The 17,667-nt window shown below is 60.3% G+C and overlaps 1 protein-coding gene across 1 annotated transcript in view; it reads left to right on the plus strand.

Annotated features, from left to right (window-relative positions):
* MYO15B (myosin XVB) overlaps positions 1 to 17,667 on the plus strand; it is a 32,224-nt gene that overhangs the window by 12,645 nt on the left and 1,912 nt on the right. Inside the window, exons 20-59 of the mRNA XM_045487248.1 lie at positions 115 to 232; positions 439 to 608; positions 4,478 to 4,571; positions 5,126 to 5,182; positions 5,489 to 5,546; positions 5,763 to 5,893; positions 6,620 to 6,715; positions 6,829 to 7,064; positions 7,148 to 7,326; positions 7,479 to 7,551; positions 7,903 to 8,064; positions 8,313 to 8,413; positions 8,515 to 8,591; positions 8,709 to 8,793; positions 8,958 to 9,056; positions 9,181 to 9,290; positions 9,390 to 9,569; positions 9,796 to 9,874; positions 10,036 to 10,140; positions 10,223 to 10,481; positions 10,560 to 10,650; positions 10,767 to 10,968; positions 11,421 to 11,533; positions 11,741 to 11,800; positions 12,375 to 12,450; positions 12,569 to 12,687; positions 12,870 to 12,988; positions 13,069 to 13,210; positions 13,412 to 13,523; positions 13,636 to 13,802; positions 14,201 to 14,352; positions 14,521 to 14,581; positions 14,668 to 14,740; positions 15,153 to 15,229; positions 16,454 to 16,527; positions 16,620 to 16,735; positions 16,828 to 16,922; positions 17,037 to 17,114; positions 17,229 to 17,325; positions 17,506 to 17,648. Coding sequence (XP_045343204.1) covers positions 115 to 232; positions 439 to 608; positions 4,478 to 4,571; positions 5,126 to 5,182; positions 5,489 to 5,546; positions 5,763 to 5,893; positions 6,620 to 6,715; positions 6,829 to 7,064; positions 7,148 to 7,326; positions 7,479 to 7,551; positions 7,903 to 8,064; positions 8,313 to 8,413; positions 8,515 to 8,591; positions 8,709 to 8,793; positions 8,958 to 9,056; positions 9,181 to 9,290; positions 9,390 to 9,569; positions 9,796 to 9,874; positions 10,036 to 10,140; positions 10,223 to 10,481; positions 10,560 to 10,650; positions 10,767 to 10,968; positions 11,421 to 11,533; positions 11,741 to 11,800; positions 12,375 to 12,450; positions 12,569 to 12,687; positions 12,870 to 12,988; positions 13,069 to 13,210; positions 13,412 to 13,523; positions 13,636 to 13,802; positions 14,201 to 14,352; positions 14,521 to 14,581; positions 14,668 to 14,740; positions 15,153 to 15,229; positions 16,454 to 16,527; positions 16,620 to 16,735; positions 16,828 to 16,922; positions 17,037 to 17,114; positions 17,229 to 17,325; positions 17,506 to 17,648 — 4,636 coding nt within the window. The remainder of the gene's footprint in view (positions 1 to 114; positions 233 to 438; positions 609 to 4,477; positions 4,572 to 5,125; positions 5,183 to 5,488; positions 5,547 to 5,762; positions 5,894 to 6,619; positions 6,716 to 6,828; positions 7,065 to 7,147; positions 7,327 to 7,478; positions 7,552 to 7,902; positions 8,065 to 8,312; positions 8,414 to 8,514; positions 8,592 to 8,708; positions 8,794 to 8,957; positions 9,057 to 9,180; positions 9,291 to 9,389; positions 9,570 to 9,795; positions 9,875 to 10,035; positions 10,141 to 10,222; positions 10,482 to 10,559; positions 10,651 to 10,766; positions 10,969 to 11,420; positions 11,534 to 11,740; positions 11,801 to 12,374; positions 12,451 to 12,568; positions 12,688 to 12,869; positions 12,989 to 13,068; positions 13,211 to 13,411; positions 13,524 to 13,635; positions 13,803 to 14,200; positions 14,353 to 14,520; positions 14,582 to 14,667; positions 14,741 to 15,152; positions 15,230 to 16,453; positions 16,528 to 16,619; positions 16,736 to 16,827; positions 16,923 to 17,036; positions 17,115 to 17,228; positions 17,326 to 17,505; positions 17,649 to 17,667) is intronic.

Genomic DNA, 17,667 nt, shown 5'->3' on the forward strand with positions numbered 1-17,667 from the left:
GTTGAATGCCTTAGGGACTAAGTAGACTCTGAGGGGCGGGGGGATGGTCGAACAAGGGTGGAGGGAGGTCCTCGCTGGGCTTGTTCTGACCTCAGCTCTCCATCTGAGGGGCAGGTTCCGGGCCCTGGGGACAGAGGGGCAGGGAGAGTCCTCAGACCGGGAGAGGTGTGGCGCCATCCTGAGCCAGGTGCTGGGGGCTGAGTCGCCCCTCTGTCACCTGGGAGCCACCCAGGTGGGTGCACGTGTGCAGAGAGGCAGGCGTGGCTGGAAAGGGAGAGGAGTGTTCGGGGACAAACTCGGGATTTGGAGTGGGCCTGGGTGGCAGGTGTCCTGGGCTCCCCACAAGAATGGGTTGTCCTGCTGGAAGGGAGGAGGCTGAGGCCTCAGGAGAAGAGCAGGGTGGGCCCTGGCTGCCCGAGCCCTCCCCTTTGCCCCCAGGTCCTGCTGCGGGAGTCCGGCTGGCGGCAGCTGGAGTGGCACTGGGCCCGGCGACGCTCCCAGGCCCTGCTCGCCCTGCACCGCAGCCTGCGCGCCTGCATCTCTCGCCAGCGCCTCCGCCTCCTCCTCCTGCCGCGGATGCAGGCGCGCGTGCGAGGGCTCCAGGCCAGGTCTGCAGGGGTGGGATGAGCAGGGGGCAGGGGGGCTTCTCAGTTGGTGGGGCAGGGTGTGGGAGGGGTAGGGCCTCACGGCAAGTCTATCTGCCCCAGTGCAGTCCCCGCCCATACCCCTGCAACCTCTGCTTGAACGCCCCTACTCACAAGAAGCCCACTACCTGATAAGGCCACCCAAAACTGCAGTCTTGACTCTGAGTGTTTTTTAGTCTGTTCTTCACTCCGCTGCAAAAATGCTCTTTTAAAAGCATGAATCGGGGGGCGCCTGGGTGGCTCAGTCGGTTAAGCGTCCGACTTCAGCTCAGGTCATGATCTCACTGTTCATGGGTTCGAGCCCCACGTCGGGCTCTGTGCTGCTGGCTCGGAGCCTGGAGACTGCTTCAGATTCTGTGTCTTCCTCTGTCTCTCTCTGCCCCTCCCCTGCTCACACTCTGTCTCTGTCTCTGCCTCTCTCTCAAAAATAAATAAATATTAAAAATTTTTTAAATAAAATAAAAGCACGAATCAGGCTGTGTGAGGCCCTGCCTGCCTCTCCAGCCTCTAGGTCAGAGTTTTATACTCCAGGCTCTTTGGGTTTCTTGATCCTATAACACTCCCTCCCCCTTCTCACATAATTAACTCCCATTCACTTTCACAGCCTGTCTTTGCTCCTTCACCCAACAGCTGTTGGTTGACCTCCTCCATCACCACCCGCCCTCCCCCGCCACCCCCAGCCAGGCACGGGGACACAGGGATCAAGGCAGAGATAGTGCCTACCAGGCTCACTGGGGAATCAGGTGCAGAGGGTAAACCAGCCACCAGGCACCCCAAAGGTGGTGTGAAAGGGCAGTGCCGTGGACACCAGGGAAGCCTTCCGAGGCAGGGCACCCATCAGCACTATCCATTTCCAAAAATGTTTTCATCACCGACAGAAACTTTGCATCTCTTACGCAATTATTCCCCACTTGCCTTTCCCCCAGTCCCTAGTAACCTCCAGTCTGCTTTCTGTCTCTACCAACTTGCCTGTTCTAGATATTACATGGAAATTGACTCATACAGTATTTCCTTTTACACCTGGCTCACTGCTCTAACTATAATGTGCAAGGTTCATCCATGTCATAGCCGGTATCAGAACTTCATGTTTTTTAAATCTTTAAAGAAATTTTTATTTTTGAGAGAGAGAGCATGAGCAGGAAAGGGGCAGAGAGAGAGGGAGACGCAGAATCTGAAGCAGGCTCCAGGCTCTGAGCTGTCAGCACAGAGCCTGATGAGGGGCTTGAACTCACAGACTATGAGACCATGACCTGAGCCACCCAGGCACCCCTCATTTCGTTTTTTTTTTTTTTCTTTTAAATTAATTTGTTTATTTTGAGAGAGAGAGTGTGTGAGCAGGGGAGGGGCAGAGAGGGAGGGAGAGAGAGAGAATCCCAAGCATGCTGCCTGCTTGTCAGTGTGGAGCCCAGTGTGGACCTTGAACCCACCAACAGTGAGATCACGACCTGAGCTGAAATCAAGAGCTGCTTAACCGACTGAGCCACAAAACTTCCTTTTTTATGGACGAATAATGTTCTGTCGTGTGCACAGACCACACCTTGTGTATCCGTGCATCCGTCAGTGGTCATTTGGACTGTTTCCACTTTTTGGCGACTGTGAGGAAGGCTGCTCGGAACGTGAGCGTGCGAGTATCTGTTCAGGTCTCTGCTTTCAATTCTTTGGGAATTGAAAGGAGTGGAATTGCCGGATCACGTGGTAATTCTATATTTCGTGTTTTGAGGAGCTGTTTTCCACGGCAGCTGCCCCGTTTCCTGTTCCACCAGCATGAGCCAGGGTTACGGTTTCTCTACAGCTTTGCTGATGTTTATTTCACACTATTTATTTATAAAGTTTATTTATTTTTGAGAGAAAAAGAGAGCACGAGCAGGGGAGGGGCAGAGGAGAGGGAGACAGAATCCGAAGCAGGCTCCAGGCTCTGAGCTGTCAGCACAGAGCCCAGTGCGGGGTTCAAACCCATGAACCACGAGATCATGACCTGAGCCGAAGTCGGACACTTAGCTGACTGAGCCACCCACGCGTCCCTATTTTCCACTTTTTAAATTAGAGCCATCCTACTGGGCGTGAAACAGTACCTCATTGTGGTTTTGATTTGCATTTCCCTAATGACGAACGAGGTTGAACATCTCACTTTTCGGCCAGTTGTGTATCTTCTTGGAGAGATGTCTAGTCAAGTCTTCTGTCTGCCTTTTGATTGTACAGTTTGTCTTGCTGAGTTGTAGGAGTTCTTTATAAATCCTGGATATTAAACCCTTATCAAATCTGTGATTTGCAAACGTTCCCCTGCCTGGTCTGTGGGTTGCCTTTTCACTTTCTTGATAGTGTTCTTTGAGGCCCCAAAACTATACATTTATTTATTTCTTAAGATTTTATTTTTAAGTAATCTCCACACCCAACATGGGGCTCGAACTCACAACTCTGAGATCAAGAGTCACACCCTCCACCGACTGAGCCAGCCAGGTGCCTCCTATTTTTTTTTTTTTTTTTAAGTAAACTCTACCCCCAACATGGGGCTTAAACTCATGACCCCAAGATGCTCTACCAGACTGAACCAGCTGGGCACCTCAAAACTGTACATTTTTTTATTTACAAAGATTTTTTTAAATGTTTTATTTATTCTTGAGACCGAGAAAGACAGAGCATAAGCAGGGGAGGGGCAGAGAGAGAGAGAGGCACAGAATCCGAAGCAGGCTCCAGGCTCTGAGCTGTCGGCACAGAGCCCGATGCAGGGCTCGAACTCAACAAACCGCGAGATCGTAACCTGAGCCGATGTCAGACGCTTAACCGATCGAGCCACCCAGGCGCCCCACATTTTTTTACTTTTTAATGTTAATCCTGCTTGTGACTCCTTTACTGAGGAGTCTGGTCTTATATCTGGAAAATTCTCAAAGACACAATCTCTTCTGCGATGTCTTATTGGATTTCCAGTGATGGTATTTTTTTTTTTTTTTTTTTAGAAGTTCTTAAATAAAAATATGTCCGGGGCGCCTGGGTGGCTCAGTCGGTTAAGCGTCCGACTTCAGCTTAGGTCACAATCTCGCGGTCCGTGGGTTCGAGCCCCGCGTCGGGCTCTGGGCTGATGGCTGGGAGCCTGGAGCCTGCTTCCGATTCTGTGTCTCCCTCTCTCTCTGACCCTCCCCCGTTCATGCTCTGTCTCTCTCTGTCTCAAAAATAAATAAACTTAAAAAAAAATTTTTTTTTTTTAATTTTTTTTTTTTTCAACGTTTATTTATTTTTGGGACAGAGAGAGACAGAGCATGAACGGGGGAGGGGCAGAGAGAGAGGGAGACACAGAATCGGAAACAGGCTCCAGGCTCTGAGCCATCAGCCCAGAGCCCGACGCGGGGCTCGAACTCACGGACCGCGAGATCGTGACCTGGCTGAAGTCGGACGCTTAACCGACTGCGCCACCCAGGCGCCCCAAAAAAAAAATTTTTTTTTAAATAAAAATATGTCAGACTCTTCTCAACATGTTGGTTGATTCAGTTAATCTTGTGGTGGGGCAGGTATTACACGAATCCTCATTTTGCAGATGGTAGGGATAAAACAGAGAGGGAAAGTAACTTCCTCATGACCTCGAGGACTAAACAGGAGGGAAGTGAGCCCAGTGGTCGGCTCTGCTAAGACCTTAATCTCCTTCGCTGAACACCTGCTCAATGCACGTGTCCTTTCAAGGTGTCCTGTCCCTTCCCTGCTGCTTCTGTTAAGCGCCTGGGGTGGGGGGCCGCTGGCCCGGGGTCAGTGTTTACGTTCATGTCTTGGCTGGGGGATTCAGGTACTGGACTAAGTTTGGACTTCTCACCACGCCCTCCTCCCCCACCCCCACCGGCCTCTAGGAAGCGGTACCTCCGGCGGCGGGCGGCTCTGGGACAGCTGAACACCATCCTGCTGGTGGCCCGTCCCCTGCTCTGGAGGTGGCAGAGACAGCAGGTGCAGCTTCTGGGTGGGGCAGCTCCGGGTAGAAGTTAGGCCGCCTTGCTGGTCCGGCTCTTCCCATTTCCCGCTGCCTGCTGTAGGCCGGTGCCTCCTGGAGGTCGCTTCCTTTTTCCCTGCCCGTCCTCCAGAGTCTGACTCTCCCCTGTCCGTCTGGGGTGCCTTCCTATCCCCTCCAGGCCTTCCTTAGGGCCTGCCAGCTCCCCTCTTTTGCCTGATGATTCCAATGTGAGGGCCATAAAAAAGCTCAAAGGTCAGTGTCCATATACTGCTCCCCTGGGGCCCCTCCCTGGGTGGACTTTGTCCCCTGGGATCATTTCTTCCTGCCCTCTCCTCAGTGCCCTGGCAGACGGGCAGCGACGCCCACAGCACTAAGGCTGGTGAGGGCCCTGGAGGGCTGGTGGCAGGTGGCCGGCCCCTTGGGGTCTGTGCTTGTTTCTCTGCTGGGGGCTGGCGGGGGCAGCTGAACTGCCGAGGTGGGGAGGAGCTGCTGGGAGGTTTGAGGAGACTCCTCCCTGGGACCCCAGCATCTCCTGCATCTCCCCGAGCAGCTTGGGCGTTGGCGTGGTTGGCAGAGCAGGAGGACCTCCGAGAAAGCGCCAAGCATGGTAGGTGGACTGGAAGCTTGAGGGTGTCCGCTGGGTTATGAACCCACTGAACCTGGCGTGGCTCAAGGGAGAGTGTGGGGTCCCAGCTGAGCCACCATGGCTCCTAGCTCTCAGGGGCATCCTACGCACCCCCTAAGAAGAGCCCTGGGCTGCCCTATTTTCCCTCCGTGGGCTCCTGGGGTCTTATTTGTGTCCAGGATCAGAACCCTCGGTCTTTGGAGATGTTTATAGTCCTGGGGGTGAGGAGGGACGCTGGGTCCCCGTAGCCCCTCCCTTAGCACCTTGTCAATTGCTCCTCTGTGCCAGGAGCTGGGACGCTTGGAGATCCCGGCTGAGCTGGCTGTCATGCTGAAGGCGGCAGAAGGTGAGTTTTGATTAGTGTCACTCTTGCCGTGACCCCTCTCCCCACCCGGTCTGTCTGCAGTGTGGTGGCTCTGACCCCACGGTCCCTCCCTGTGATGCGTTTGGCTCCCCCAAGCTCCCTCTGCCCCGGGGGCTGGGGGCTGATGGTGAGTGGGGGAGGCGGTGTCACAGCCGGTGCCTGACCTGGTATTTCGGCGCCTCCCTGTGCTGTCCCCAGGCCGTCAACATGTTTTGGCTGATAGCATCACAGAGTCGATGCCCCCGGAAGTGCCTGTCCGGCCCAAGCTGACCCTCCCCCCCGACATTGACCAGTTTCCGTTCTCCAGCTTCATATCCATTAGCTTTCAGGTGGGTCCCCAGCCCTCGGCTCTTCCCGGCTGACCCCCACGGCTCCCCAGATGTTAGCCCTGCCAGGCAGGGGCTGTGTCTCTTCTTCCTTCTCCCCTGCAACACACCCAACCTCTCCTGTCATGGGAGTGATGGGTGTGGCTGCACTTCTAGGAGACTATCCGTTGAACCTAAATGCCTAGCCCTCTAGTGTCACTTAGATCCATGATGCCTCACCTTTGTTACCCCTGTGGCATCCCCCCCCCACCCCCGCCAGCCGCTCCCGTTGAGGTCCTCTGGTTAAAGCGTGTGTAATGACGAGGCAAACGTCTGGGCTGCAGTGTTGGATACGAAACAGGATTCGAAACTGCACATAGAGTATGATCCCAATCTTGTTGACAGTGATAACAGGTGTGGGAGGGTGATGTGTGTTATCTATGCATAGAAAGTAAGACTAGAGAGACTAAAATGTCAGCTGTGGTCACAACGGCAGTGAAATATTAATGGTGTTTTTTTATTCTTTATCCTTTTCCATGTTTTCTGAGTTTCCTGCATGCACGGGTGTCAATTTTCTAACCAGAAAGAACAATTAAGATGCACGTTGCAGGTGGTTTTCCTGCCGGGCCCCCTCTGCCCTGAGGGCACTCGCTCCTGCAGGCTCTGCGGGGGGGGCGGGGGGGGGGCTGTCTCCAGCAGGTCAGCCCAGACCAGCACCTGCTCAGGCACTGTCACCCTCCTTGCTTGCAGGAGCCATCCCTGCCCCACCCTGGGCAGCCACTGACCAAGCCCCTGACCAGGCTGGTCGGGGAGAACCCTCAGCATGCCCTGGATATCAACAAGGTGGTGAGTGGCACATCGGGGAGGGGACGGGGTGAGCCGGGCCCTGGCTCCTAGGTGCTGGCTGAGCACAAGGGAGGTCTGCCCATCCTGCACTCGTCCCCGCTCTGTGTCTACAGCTGCTGCGGCTCCTGGGGGATGGGTCCCTGCCCTCCTGGCAGGAGCAGACCATGGGCGAATACCTGGTGCGACAGGGGCAGCGCCGACCAGGGCTGCGGGACGAGATCTTCAGCCAGCTCGTGGCCCAGATCTGGCACAACCCGGACGAGCAGCAGAGCCAGCGCAGCTGGGCCCTCATGGCCATGCTGCTCAGCGCCTTTCCCCCAATGCCCACCCTGCAGAAGCCGCTGCTCAAGTAAGGGGCCTGCCACGCGGGGGCCCAGTGACCGGGGTCGGTGGGCTGCCCACCCCCACAGCAGCCACGTGCTGTCCCCACAGGTTTGTGTCCGACCAGGCCCCCACAGGCATGGCAGCACTGTGCCAGCACAAGCTCCTGGGGGCCCTGGAGCAGACGCGGCTGGCACCCGGGATGGCACGCGCCCACCCGCCCACCCAGCTCGAGTGGACAGCCGGACGGCGGCGGGGCCGCATGGCACTGGACGTCTTTACGTTCAATGGTGATGCTCACCTTCCGCTCTCCAGCGGCACCTCCTGTGACCCTGATCTCCCTTCTGTCCTGCTCCTGGAAGCCCCGTGGGGACAGCAGCCCCTTCCTGTCAGGGAGGACCTGCTGCCGCTCACGCGGGCCCCCCACCCCTTGTCCCTGCAGAGGAGTGCTACTCAGCCGAGGTGGAGTCCTGGACCACGGGGGAGCAGTTCGCTGGGTCTATTCTGCAGAGCAGGTACTGGGGCCCGGGGTGGGGAGTGTGGCCAACGCTGACCACTGTCCCATCCTCCTGTGTCCCGCCAGGTGCCTCCTGCAAACCCAGGGCCAGAGCCTGCTCCCCCGAGGAGGGAGGCTGGGTGGGGGTGGGGACACGGAGGGGTAAGTGGGCTCCATAAATAAATGAGCACGTCAGAGCCGTGCCTGACAGAGGTAGGAGGCTGTGAGGTGGAAGTGAAGGAGAGCCGTCGGAGGAAACCAGTTCCTAACCCAGGTTCCGCCAGCCACCTCCGCTTGGCCCGCACTCAGGTCCTTGCCCCTTCCCCGGGGGGTCGTCTTCCTGGCTGACCGCTGCCTCTGTCCTTCCCAGAGGCCTGGAGGTGCCCCCCCGTGGCTGGTCCGTGTCACTGTACTCCAGGGATTCCTGGCAGGATTTGGCTGGCTGTGACTTCGTGCTGGACCTCATCGGCCAGACTGAGGACCTGGGGGACCCCGTCAGTCCTCGCAGCTACCCCATTGCCCCCTGTGGCTTGTAGGTGCCGCCCAGCGCCCCTGTCCCCAGCCTGTTCCTGTCTCAGATCTGTCATAGGTGACCCCCCGTAGCTACCCCATCACACCCTGGGGTTCATAGGACCTGCTACAGGGCCAGCCCCCCTCCAACCTAACCTTCTCCCACCACACGGGGATGACCCCCCACAGCGGCTTCTATCCCTTGCCTCAGCCGGGGCACCCCCCCCCCATCCGAGGCACCCCCTTAGCTGGGCCCTCTGTCTCCCGCAGACCTGAGGACATCCCCCCCGCCCCTGGCATCCAGGCCCCCTCACTGCCCCCAGATCCACCTCCGGGTCCGCCCCCAACACTGTCCAGCAGGAGCCACACAGGTAAGGCAAGAATGGACACAGTAAGGTTGGCACGTGATGGGAATGGGGGTGCAGAAAGCCCCATACCCTAGAGTGACACTAACCCGCCTCTGACCCCACAGCCGAGTCTCAGGTCTCAGGGAGTCTGGACGGCTTCCTGGACCACCTCTTCGAGCCGGTCCTCTCCCCAGGCCGCAGCGTGAGTGTTCTGCACACACACCCGACCCCCACCCGCCCCTGCCCCACTCCGATGCCTCTCCCATCTCTCCCAGGGCTCCGGTTCTGACCCCTCGGCCTATGGCCTTTGTCCCTTCAGGATCTGGAGCAAGGCTGGGCTCTGAGCAGCCGCATGAAGGGAGGGGGCGCCATTGGGCCCATGCAACAAGGCAGCTACCCCATGGGTGAGTGCAGGGCTGAGCACCTATCCGGGGTCTCCCCAGGCAAGCATGGCCTGGGACCCCGCAGGAAGCACCCGTGGCCCCTGCTCTTCTTGTTGTCTGGGGCTGGAGGGAGGTGGTCGTTGGGCCTAGATAGGAATCGACCTGAGAAGGCCCTGTGCCCTCAGTTTACCCAGGGATGATGCAGATGCCCGGATACCAGCCGGCCATGATGCCTGCAGCCATGCCCATGATGCCGGCGGTGGGCGCAGTCCCTGCCATGCCAGGTGAGGTGGAATCCCGGGTCCCTTCTCGGGTAGGAGCCGGAGGAAGGGAGGTCCGACCAGGGTCCCGGAGGGGACGGTGGGCGGAGGGCCGTGAGCAAGCTTGGCACTTGTATGCCCCTTGCAGCCATGGTGGTGCCGCAGCAGCCGCAGCCGCAGCCCCTGCTTCCCAGTGTGGACCCGAGGCAGCTGGCGGCCCAGCAGCAGAACTTCATCAACCAGCAGGCGCTGATCCTGGTGAGGGTGGGCAGGGCCCGCAGATTGCCTCGTGAGGACAGGTCCGCGGGGCAGAGCCAGACCGGCTCTCACCGGGCCCACTGCCCCCTCCCTCTTCAGGCCCAGCAGATGACCACCCAGGCCATGACCCTGTCGCTGGAGCAGCAGACGCATCAGCGTCAGCGCCAGGCAGAGGCCCAGACCCGTGGAGCTGCTGCCCCGACCTCACCCCCAGCCGTCACCCCCAAGCCCAAGAAGCCCCTGGTTCCACGGGAGGAGCCGGAGCAGGAGCTGGAATCGGTGGGTGCTCGTCTGAGGGTGAAGAGCTGAGGCCAGGCAGGTGGCACGGCCTGGGGTGGAGACAGCGGGCTCCAGGACTGAGTGGCCGGGAGACCCCACGGGAGCAGGAAGATGAGGAGAAGATGCCCGGGGCCCTGGCCCCAGAGATGGGGTGGGGGTGCGGGTGCTGGGAGAGTGGCGCCTTGGCTGGCCAGGCTGCTCCTTCACTCCCCCTTCCCACCCACAGGAGATCTCCCAGGAGCCCCGAGACAAGCCCCGGAGGCCCAAGAGCTTCCAGCAGAAACAGGACTTTTTCCAGAAACTGGGTGAGGGCGCTCGAGGTGGCAGGCCTGTGCAGAGACCCGTCCGCCCCAGCCTGTCCAGGGCGTGTGGGGCACACTCTCCTCCCCTGCGTCAATGTAGCCTGTCCAGGAGGCCGATGGGCAGGCCAGGTGGAGAGTAATAGGGCCATCTGGGGCACTTTCAGGGCAGCAGCAGATCAAGGTGAAGACAGTGAAGCCGCCGGCCAAGATACAGATCCCCCAGGAGGAGGAGCAGGACGAGGAGCCGGACGAGGAGGAGCCCAGAGCAGGTGGTGGGGAACACGGGGGGTGGGCAGGGCCCGCCCTGCGGGTGTGCACAGGGTTTCACCTGTTCCTTCTCCTCCTGGCCAGTGCCATCCCCTCCTCCTCCCCCCATAGTGAAGAAGCCACTGGCACGAGGGGGGGCCAAAGCCGCACGAGAGGCTGAGGCTGAGCCGGCCCAGGAGGCGGGGCCTGGTGGTGATCCGGAGCCCACGCAGGACAGAGACCTGGTCCGCAGCTCGGACCCCGCGCCCCGACGGCGGGCAGAGCCCAGCAGGGAGATCCGCAACATCATCCGCATGTACCAGAGCCGCCCGGGCCCTGTTCCTGTGCCAGTGCAGCCATCCAGGTGGGTCCCGGGGGTGACCAGGGCTGCCCACTCCCCAGGGAGTCACCCCGTGGACTCGTGATCTCTTCCTTCTCTCAGGAAGCCCCCAACGTCTTTCATGAAGAAAAATAACCCCAAGGATGAGGCTCTGGCTAAGTTGGGGATCAGTGGTGCCCACACATCCACATCGGTGAGGCCCTATCCTGTCCAGGGCATGGCTTCTCACCTTGGGAGTCCAAGGCTCTCTGGGGTAAATTTAGCCTCACCCCTAGAGCCAGCTGTGCAAATTCTCTGTGCCTTCTCCAGGTGCTGTCCCCCAGCCCAAAGAAGGGCCCCCCGCCACCTGTGGCCCCTCGACCCAAGGTCCCAACACAGCTTGGGCCCTCCAACTCCATCAAGGAGGACCAGGGTCTGTTTGGCCAGACTCCGCCCACTGCCCATGCACCCCCACCTCCTCCAGCGCCCCCACTGCCTGGGGAACCGGGGACCCTTTCAGCGGAGCCCCGTGGTGAGGAACCTCTTGTCCCTCGGTGGTGGGCTTCGTTGAGACGGCTGGGTTCCCAGCGGCCTGTCAGCACTCACGGCTGAGGTCGGCCGCCCGGGGTGCTCAGTCTTCGGGACTTTGGAGCCCCAGCTTCCTCATTCCCGTCCAGGGGCGGGGCCCGGGCACTCCTGGGGCCCATGTGGCCCTGAGGGACTGTCACAGGGTGGTGTCCTCAGTACAAAGCTGGCAGCTCCATCAGCAATTTAGTGGCCCTGCTGACCTGGTGAAGGACAGCAGGGAAGATGAGGGGGGACGGAGGCAGGAAATGGGACATGGGCAGGACGGAGGCAGCAGAGGTCGAGTGGGCAGAGCCCTCGCAGGGCCCCAGGGAGGTGAGGGTCTTCTGTCCCCACATCCCTGCCATTCGGGCTCTGGCAGCTCCTCGCCTGAAGCTCTCTGGCCCTTCCCTCTGCCAGGCTTGATGGAGCCCATGGGGGACCAGGGGGTCTCCACCCAGCTGCTCGTGCCCTCTGGCAGCGTGTGTTTCTCCTACGTCGGTGCGCCCTGGAGGCTGTTCCTACGCAAGGAGGTGGGCGCGGGGGGTGGGGGGTTGGCCGCTGCGGAGGGGTGGCAGGTGGTGGGCGGGGGCCCAGCGTCTCCCCACACACGAACACTGGGGCTGCCTCCCCACAACCCACCTCCTCAGGCCTGGTTTTCCTTCTGGGTCTGAGAGGAAGTGGGGGGCCAAAGAGGGGCGCCGTTGCCAACTCTTTTCCATCCCCGTGCTCTCTGACAGGTGTTCTACCCCCGGGAAAACTTCAGCCATCCCTACTGCCTCCGGCTCCTCTGTGAGCAGGTGAGGGCCCGGGCCACCTGCAACATGGACAGACAGACTGCTCCTGCGTCTGGGCCAGGTTACCGTCAGTGCAAGAGGCAGGAGAGCAGCAGTACTAATGGGGCAGGTGCTGTGTTTCGAGCCCTGCCTTTATTTAACATCCCTAAGAGTAAGGACCACTACTGGCCTGTAAGGAGGATGCAAAATCAAGCGTATATAGTCCCCAACATGGGCTCCGGCACCCGGCAGACGCTCCCCGATGCTTCTTTGCCACCGCTGAGTGCTCCCAGGACCCTAGCTCTTCCCCCAGATTCCAGAGCAGCCTCCCCGCCTCCCCCAGGTTCTGTTCCTTCAGGGGGAATTTATCTCGGTGACTGAGGAACAGCAGCCCGCTCATGCAGGTGGCTCATGCAGGTGGCCGTGGGGAGGCGAGTGGGAGCTCCAGGCGGAGGCGGCCCTGGGCTCAGAAGCCCCACGTCCCTCCCTGCTCCACCCATGCCCACGGGGCTCTTTAGCTTTTCCTCCGCATGTGGCTGCTTCCGTGGTGAGCTCTGGCTTTGGGATCTGGTGGTGACCACTTGGCTCTGCCCCCCAGATCCTGAGGGACACCTTTGCCGAGTCCTGCATCCGGATCTCCCAGGATGAGCGGCACAAAATGAGAGAGCTACTGGGTAGGGTCCAGGGACCCTGGAGTTGGGGAGCTGAAGAGCTGGAGTCGGGGGGGGAGCAAACTCTGGGGTCCCCCTGTGAAGGAGCCTGAGGACAGTCTGGGGCCGTTCCTGCCCACAGGAGACCTGGAGGTGGGCCTAGATTCGCTCAGTATCACCGAGGACAACGTCAAGAAGCGCATCGTGGTGGCCGCTCGGGACAACTGGGCCAATTATTTCTCCCGAATCTTCCCTGTCTCGGTCAGTGAGGCTGAACGTAGGGCTGGGGATGGCAGTACCACAATCTGGCTCCTAGCGTGGCCTGCGTGGGCCTTTGTGGCAGGGATGAGAGCTGGGGGTGGGGTGGGCACAATGGAAGGACCCCCCGGGGCATCTTGGATGGCGGTGGGGAACCGGGAGCCTGTCACCTTCCTTCCGGGCAGGGTGAAAGTAGCAATGACGTGCAGCTGCTGGGCGTGTCCCACCGGGGGCTGAGGCTGCTCAAGGTGACCCAAGGCCCCAGCGTCCACCTCAACCAGCTGAAGACTCTCTGCTCATACAGGTGAACCTGGGCTGGGGGCGGGGCTGTGGCTGGCCCCCGGGGTGAGAGGGCTCCCAGCTCATGCCTCCACCTGTGCACAGCTTTGCTGAGGTGCTGGGCGTGGAGTGCCTGGGCAGCTCCACTCTGGAGCTGTCACTAAAGGCTGAGCAGCTGGTGTTGCACACGGCCCGGGCAGGTGCCATCAAGGCCACGATTGAGCTGTTCCTGAGTGAGCTCAAGAAGGCAAGCGCAAGCTGGGCAGGGGGCTGGGTGGGGGCAGGGGCTGGTCAGCCGAGCTCCCTCAAGCCACCAGGGGTCCTCGGAACTCTGGAGTGCCGGGTGGCGGGTGGCGGGCGAGGCCAACGGGGGGGAAGCAGGTGAGGTGGGCAGGACCGGGGCTACAGGCAGCCTGGCTCCCTTACCTGCCCGCCCTCTTGCCTGCAGGACTCTGGCTATGTCATCGCCCTGCGAAGCTACATCACCGATGACCACAGCCTCCTCAGCTTCCACCGTGGGGACCTCATCAAGCTGCTGCCAGTGGCCGCTCTGGAGCCCGGTATCCTTGGGGGGCAAGCAGGGTGGCTGGCTCAGGGAGGGCAGCCCCTGGCAGAGCCTCTGAGGGGCAGAGGGGCCAGGCGGGTGAGCCACCATCCTTGGGTGCCTTCCAGGCTGGCAGTTCGGCTCCACCGGGGGCCGTTCTGGACTCTTTCCCGCCAACATGGTTCAGCCAGCTGCTGCTCCAGACTTTTCCTTTTCGCCAGAGAGGAGTGGCCGGCACATGAGTCAGCTGCAGCACGGAGAGCCGGGGCTGGCTCGGTGGGAGAGGGCCACGGAGGTGAGGAAGATTGGGGGGAGGGGGCGGGGGGGAAGGCGAGGCCTAACTAGGAGTTGAGGAAGCAAAGGGCTTGATTGCTCCTGAGTGGCCAGGTCCACCTGCCGCCTGGCAGGTGGTGCTTGGTCTGATGCTGCCCCTCTGCCCTCTCCCAATTTCTTGCCTGGTCTCCTCAGCAAGGCTGTGAGCTCCTTGCGGGCAGGGCCTGGGCCGTATGGCCTTTGTGCTCCCTCGCAGCGTTGGAGTGGTCCCCTAGAAGATGCTCAGTAAACACCTCTTGACCCTCCTGGTGGTGTGCTCCCTCCAGCTGCTCTCCCTGGGTTGGGCTGGGTGGGGGCTGGGCATGGCCTCTGGACAGGCCCGTGGGCACTCGGGTGGCATGAGACGCCCTGTGTTCCCAGCGCCATGCCCACCCCCGGAGCCGGACACACAGTGACAACTCCGAGGCCACCAGCTCAACCCACTCTGCGGCCTACCTCTCTCTGTCCACGGAATCCCACAACTACACCATGCAGGAATTTGCCCTGAACCACTTCCGGAAGCCTCAGACCTTGTGAGTGCCCCGGGCCCACCCTTCTGCTTGCCCATCCTCAGTCTCCCTGAAGTAGGCCTTCCTGCTCAGAGCCACCAGGCCCGTGCTTTTAGCACTCTCCCTACACAGCCTGCGATGGGGGGGAGGGGGGGCAAGCAAGCAGGGCTGTCTTACCCTCTGCCCCCTCAGGCTGGACCAGACACATGGAGATGCTAAGAAGGCCATGGCCAGCCTGGTGCAATACACCAAGGTGAGGGTGACAGGTGGGAAGGAGTCGGGCCAGCGGATCTGCCCTCTGGCCCCCACAGACCCCCAACCCAGTCTCTTTGGCCGCAGGCTCCCATACAAGAATCGCTCATCAGCCTCAGTGATGAGGATGCCAACAGGCAGGCTGTGGAAAGCTTCCAGGGTGAGTGGCCACAGCATCCTGTGTCCCCACATCCGTGGTGCCTTGGACCTAGGTGCCAGGTCTCCTTCCCTCCTCGAGTTTGTCAACTCAGGGAAGCTCACTGGTGGTTACTGTACCTCAGAGCCCTCACCTCCTTCTACACACACCCAAGGAGTGGTGGGTCGTGTATGGTCTGGATAGACAGGCCGCAGTACGTCCAGCTGGCTCTGGGCCGTATGCAGCCACAGGTGCCCACGGCACCCCTCTCTCTCAGAGCCCTGTCTCCTCATCGCTGATGTGGAGATTGCTCTGCTCTGCCTGGCTCCCGTGCATTTTCGAGAGCAAGGCAGGAGATGATGGGGAAAGCCGTCTGGTGACAGGAGCCAGGGCCAGGCCCCCCACCCAGCTCACCAGCTTCTCCCCCTGCCTGCAGTTCTGATGCAGTTCATGCAGGACCAGCCCAAGCCCCGGGGCAAGAATGAGTCGGAGCTCCTTTACGAGCTGCTGAGGGTAAGCAAAAGCTTGTGTGCTGAAAGCTGGTTGGGGGTGGGGGGCGGTACCATGTGCCCAAGGGTCTGTTCCGGTCTTCATGCCCGGGCCTGAGTGAGTTCCCCTTTCCCTTAGCCACTAGTCTTTCAAATGATCCAAAATTTACTGAGTCCCCATTACATGCTGGGGGCACGGCCGTGAACCAAGCAGGCCAGGTCCTCGCAGAGCTTACAATCTGGTGAGAGAGGACAGTCGCAAAACCATGACACAGTGTATCCAAGAGTTCAAAGTGCTGTGGGGAATGACACAGCAGGGAAGGGGCTGCTACAATGCAGAGGCTTGGTGACAAGGTGACACCGGAGCAGCGATCTGAGGGAAGCCGGGGAGAGAGGCACGTGTGCATCTGGGCAACACATGCAGGCGGAGAGAGGGGCAGGGGTGACGGTCCTGATCAGGGCGAGTCTCTAGCACCAGCAAGGCCAGCATGGCTGGAGCCTAGCGAGCCAGGTCAGGGTGGAGGATAAGGCCTGGGAGGGGTGGCAGGTCCAGGTCATGGCAGGCCATCGTAGGCTATTACTGGCACTCTGATTTCTCAAGAGGAGGGGCACTCGAGGAGGTTGCAGAGGGACTGGCTTACACTTTGTTTGCCACCCCTCCCAGGGGGGTGTAAGGGCCGGAGGAGGTTATGGCCACGATCACCAGGTGAGGGCGGTGCTGCTGGCTGAGCCCACAGGTAGCAGCAGAGGGGAAAATGCTCAGACCAACAGGGTTTGCTATGAATTATATGTGGGGTGTGACAGAGAGGGGCCAAGGGTGTCACCGAGGCCCTGGGCAGAGCAGTGACCATCTTCAATACGAAGGCCCGAGGGAGGAGCAGATCTGGGCTGGTGCAGGAATGTTTTGGGCATGTGAAATCTGGGGTCCACTCTTCCAAGCAGGGGGCCTGGGTTCAAGGGAGAAGTCTAGGCTGGAGGCAGGCACTGGCAGACAGCAGGTGGGAGCAGCTGAGATCATCAGGGCACGTAGACAGAGGCCCGAGGGCACGGTGTTCCCTAGAGGTCAAGGAGAAGGGGAGCCAGCAGAGAAGACAGGGCCGAGCATAGCCCATAAGCAGATGAAAACAGTGATTTAGAAAGTGACCACTCGGGCACAAGCTGTGACAAAGACCAAGAGCTGGCTGCCTGCCCGTGGCCGTTAGCAGGATTTCTCCCTGACTTTAGACCCCATGCCACCCTGCCCCCACAGCTGTGTCGGGAGGAGAACCTCAGGGATGAGATTTACTGCCAAGTCATCAAACAGGTCACAGGACACCCTCAGCAGTGAGTACGCTGAGCCGGGGGGAGCAGGGAGGACAGCCCGGTGCTGAGGCCGGGATCTGGCCAGCCTGAAGCCCAGGCTCTCTGCCCTGCAGGGAACACGGTGCTCGTGGCTGGAGCTTCCTCAGCCTCCTCGCAGGCTTCTTCCCCCCGTCAACCACGCTGATGCCCTATGTGACCAAGTTTCTGCAGGACTCAGGCCCAAGCCAAGGTGCCTATGGGAGGGACTTCCAGCCTGGGGTCTCAACAGCTTGGTGAGGGGTTTGGAGATGCCTGTGACCCCAGCCTGCTTCCCCTCTGCAGAGCTGGCCCAGAAAAGCCAGGAGCACCTCCAGCACACAGTCAAATATGGGGGGCGCCGGCGGCTGCCCTCTCCGGGTGAAATTCAGGCTTTCCTGGTACTGGGGGGGAGGGGGGTACAGGTGGCTGGGCATTTTGGGACTCCCTGGTGGGGGATAGGAAGTTGGGGCCTCTGGCCACTGGAAGACTGACCCTGCAATCTGTCTTGGCAGAAAGGGCAAGCAGTCCGCCCGCTTCTCATTCACTTGCCAGGGGGTCTGGATTACAAAACCAGTATCCAGACTTTCACGGTGAGCATGGGGCTGCTGAGGAAGAAGGGCTGGAGGAGATGGGAAAGCTGTGGCATCGGGACCGCCCCCCCCCCCAAGTCCTCTGCCCCCCCATGGCCCTGTCTCTGTGCCCAGGTGGCAGCAGAAGTGCTGGAGGAGCTGTGCCGGCAGATGGGCATCACTGACCCCCAGGAAATGCAGGAATTTGCCCTCTTCCTCATCAAAAAGGAAGGTGAGCCCCTTGCCTGGGGAGAAATCGGGGGGGGGGGGGCAGGCTGGATTCCAGGAGGTGGCTTACCTGCCAGCTGTGTGCCCGTGAGTGAGGCAGGTTCCCACGCTGGGGCTGGCAGGCCTGCGGGCAGGGTTGACCCTGGACGGCAGGGCGAGCTGTGGCCCTGGGTTCCCCACTCAGGCGAGCTGGTGCGGCCCCTGTGGCCCCACGAGTACCTCAACAGCGTGTTGGATCAGGACGTGAGCCTACACAGCCGGCGGCTCAGCTGGGAGACCCAGCTGCACTTCGAGCACCCCACCTACATCACCACCCACTACAAGCAGGTCAGCTGCCACCCCTGGC

This window comes from Leopardus geoffroyi, chromosome E1 (assembly GCF_018350155.1).
Source record: "Leopardus geoffroyi isolate Oge1 chromosome E1, O.geoffroyi_Oge1_pat1.0, whole genome shotgun sequence".
NCBI lineage: Eukaryota > Metazoa > Chordata > Mammalia > Carnivora > Felidae > Leopardus > Leopardus geoffroyi.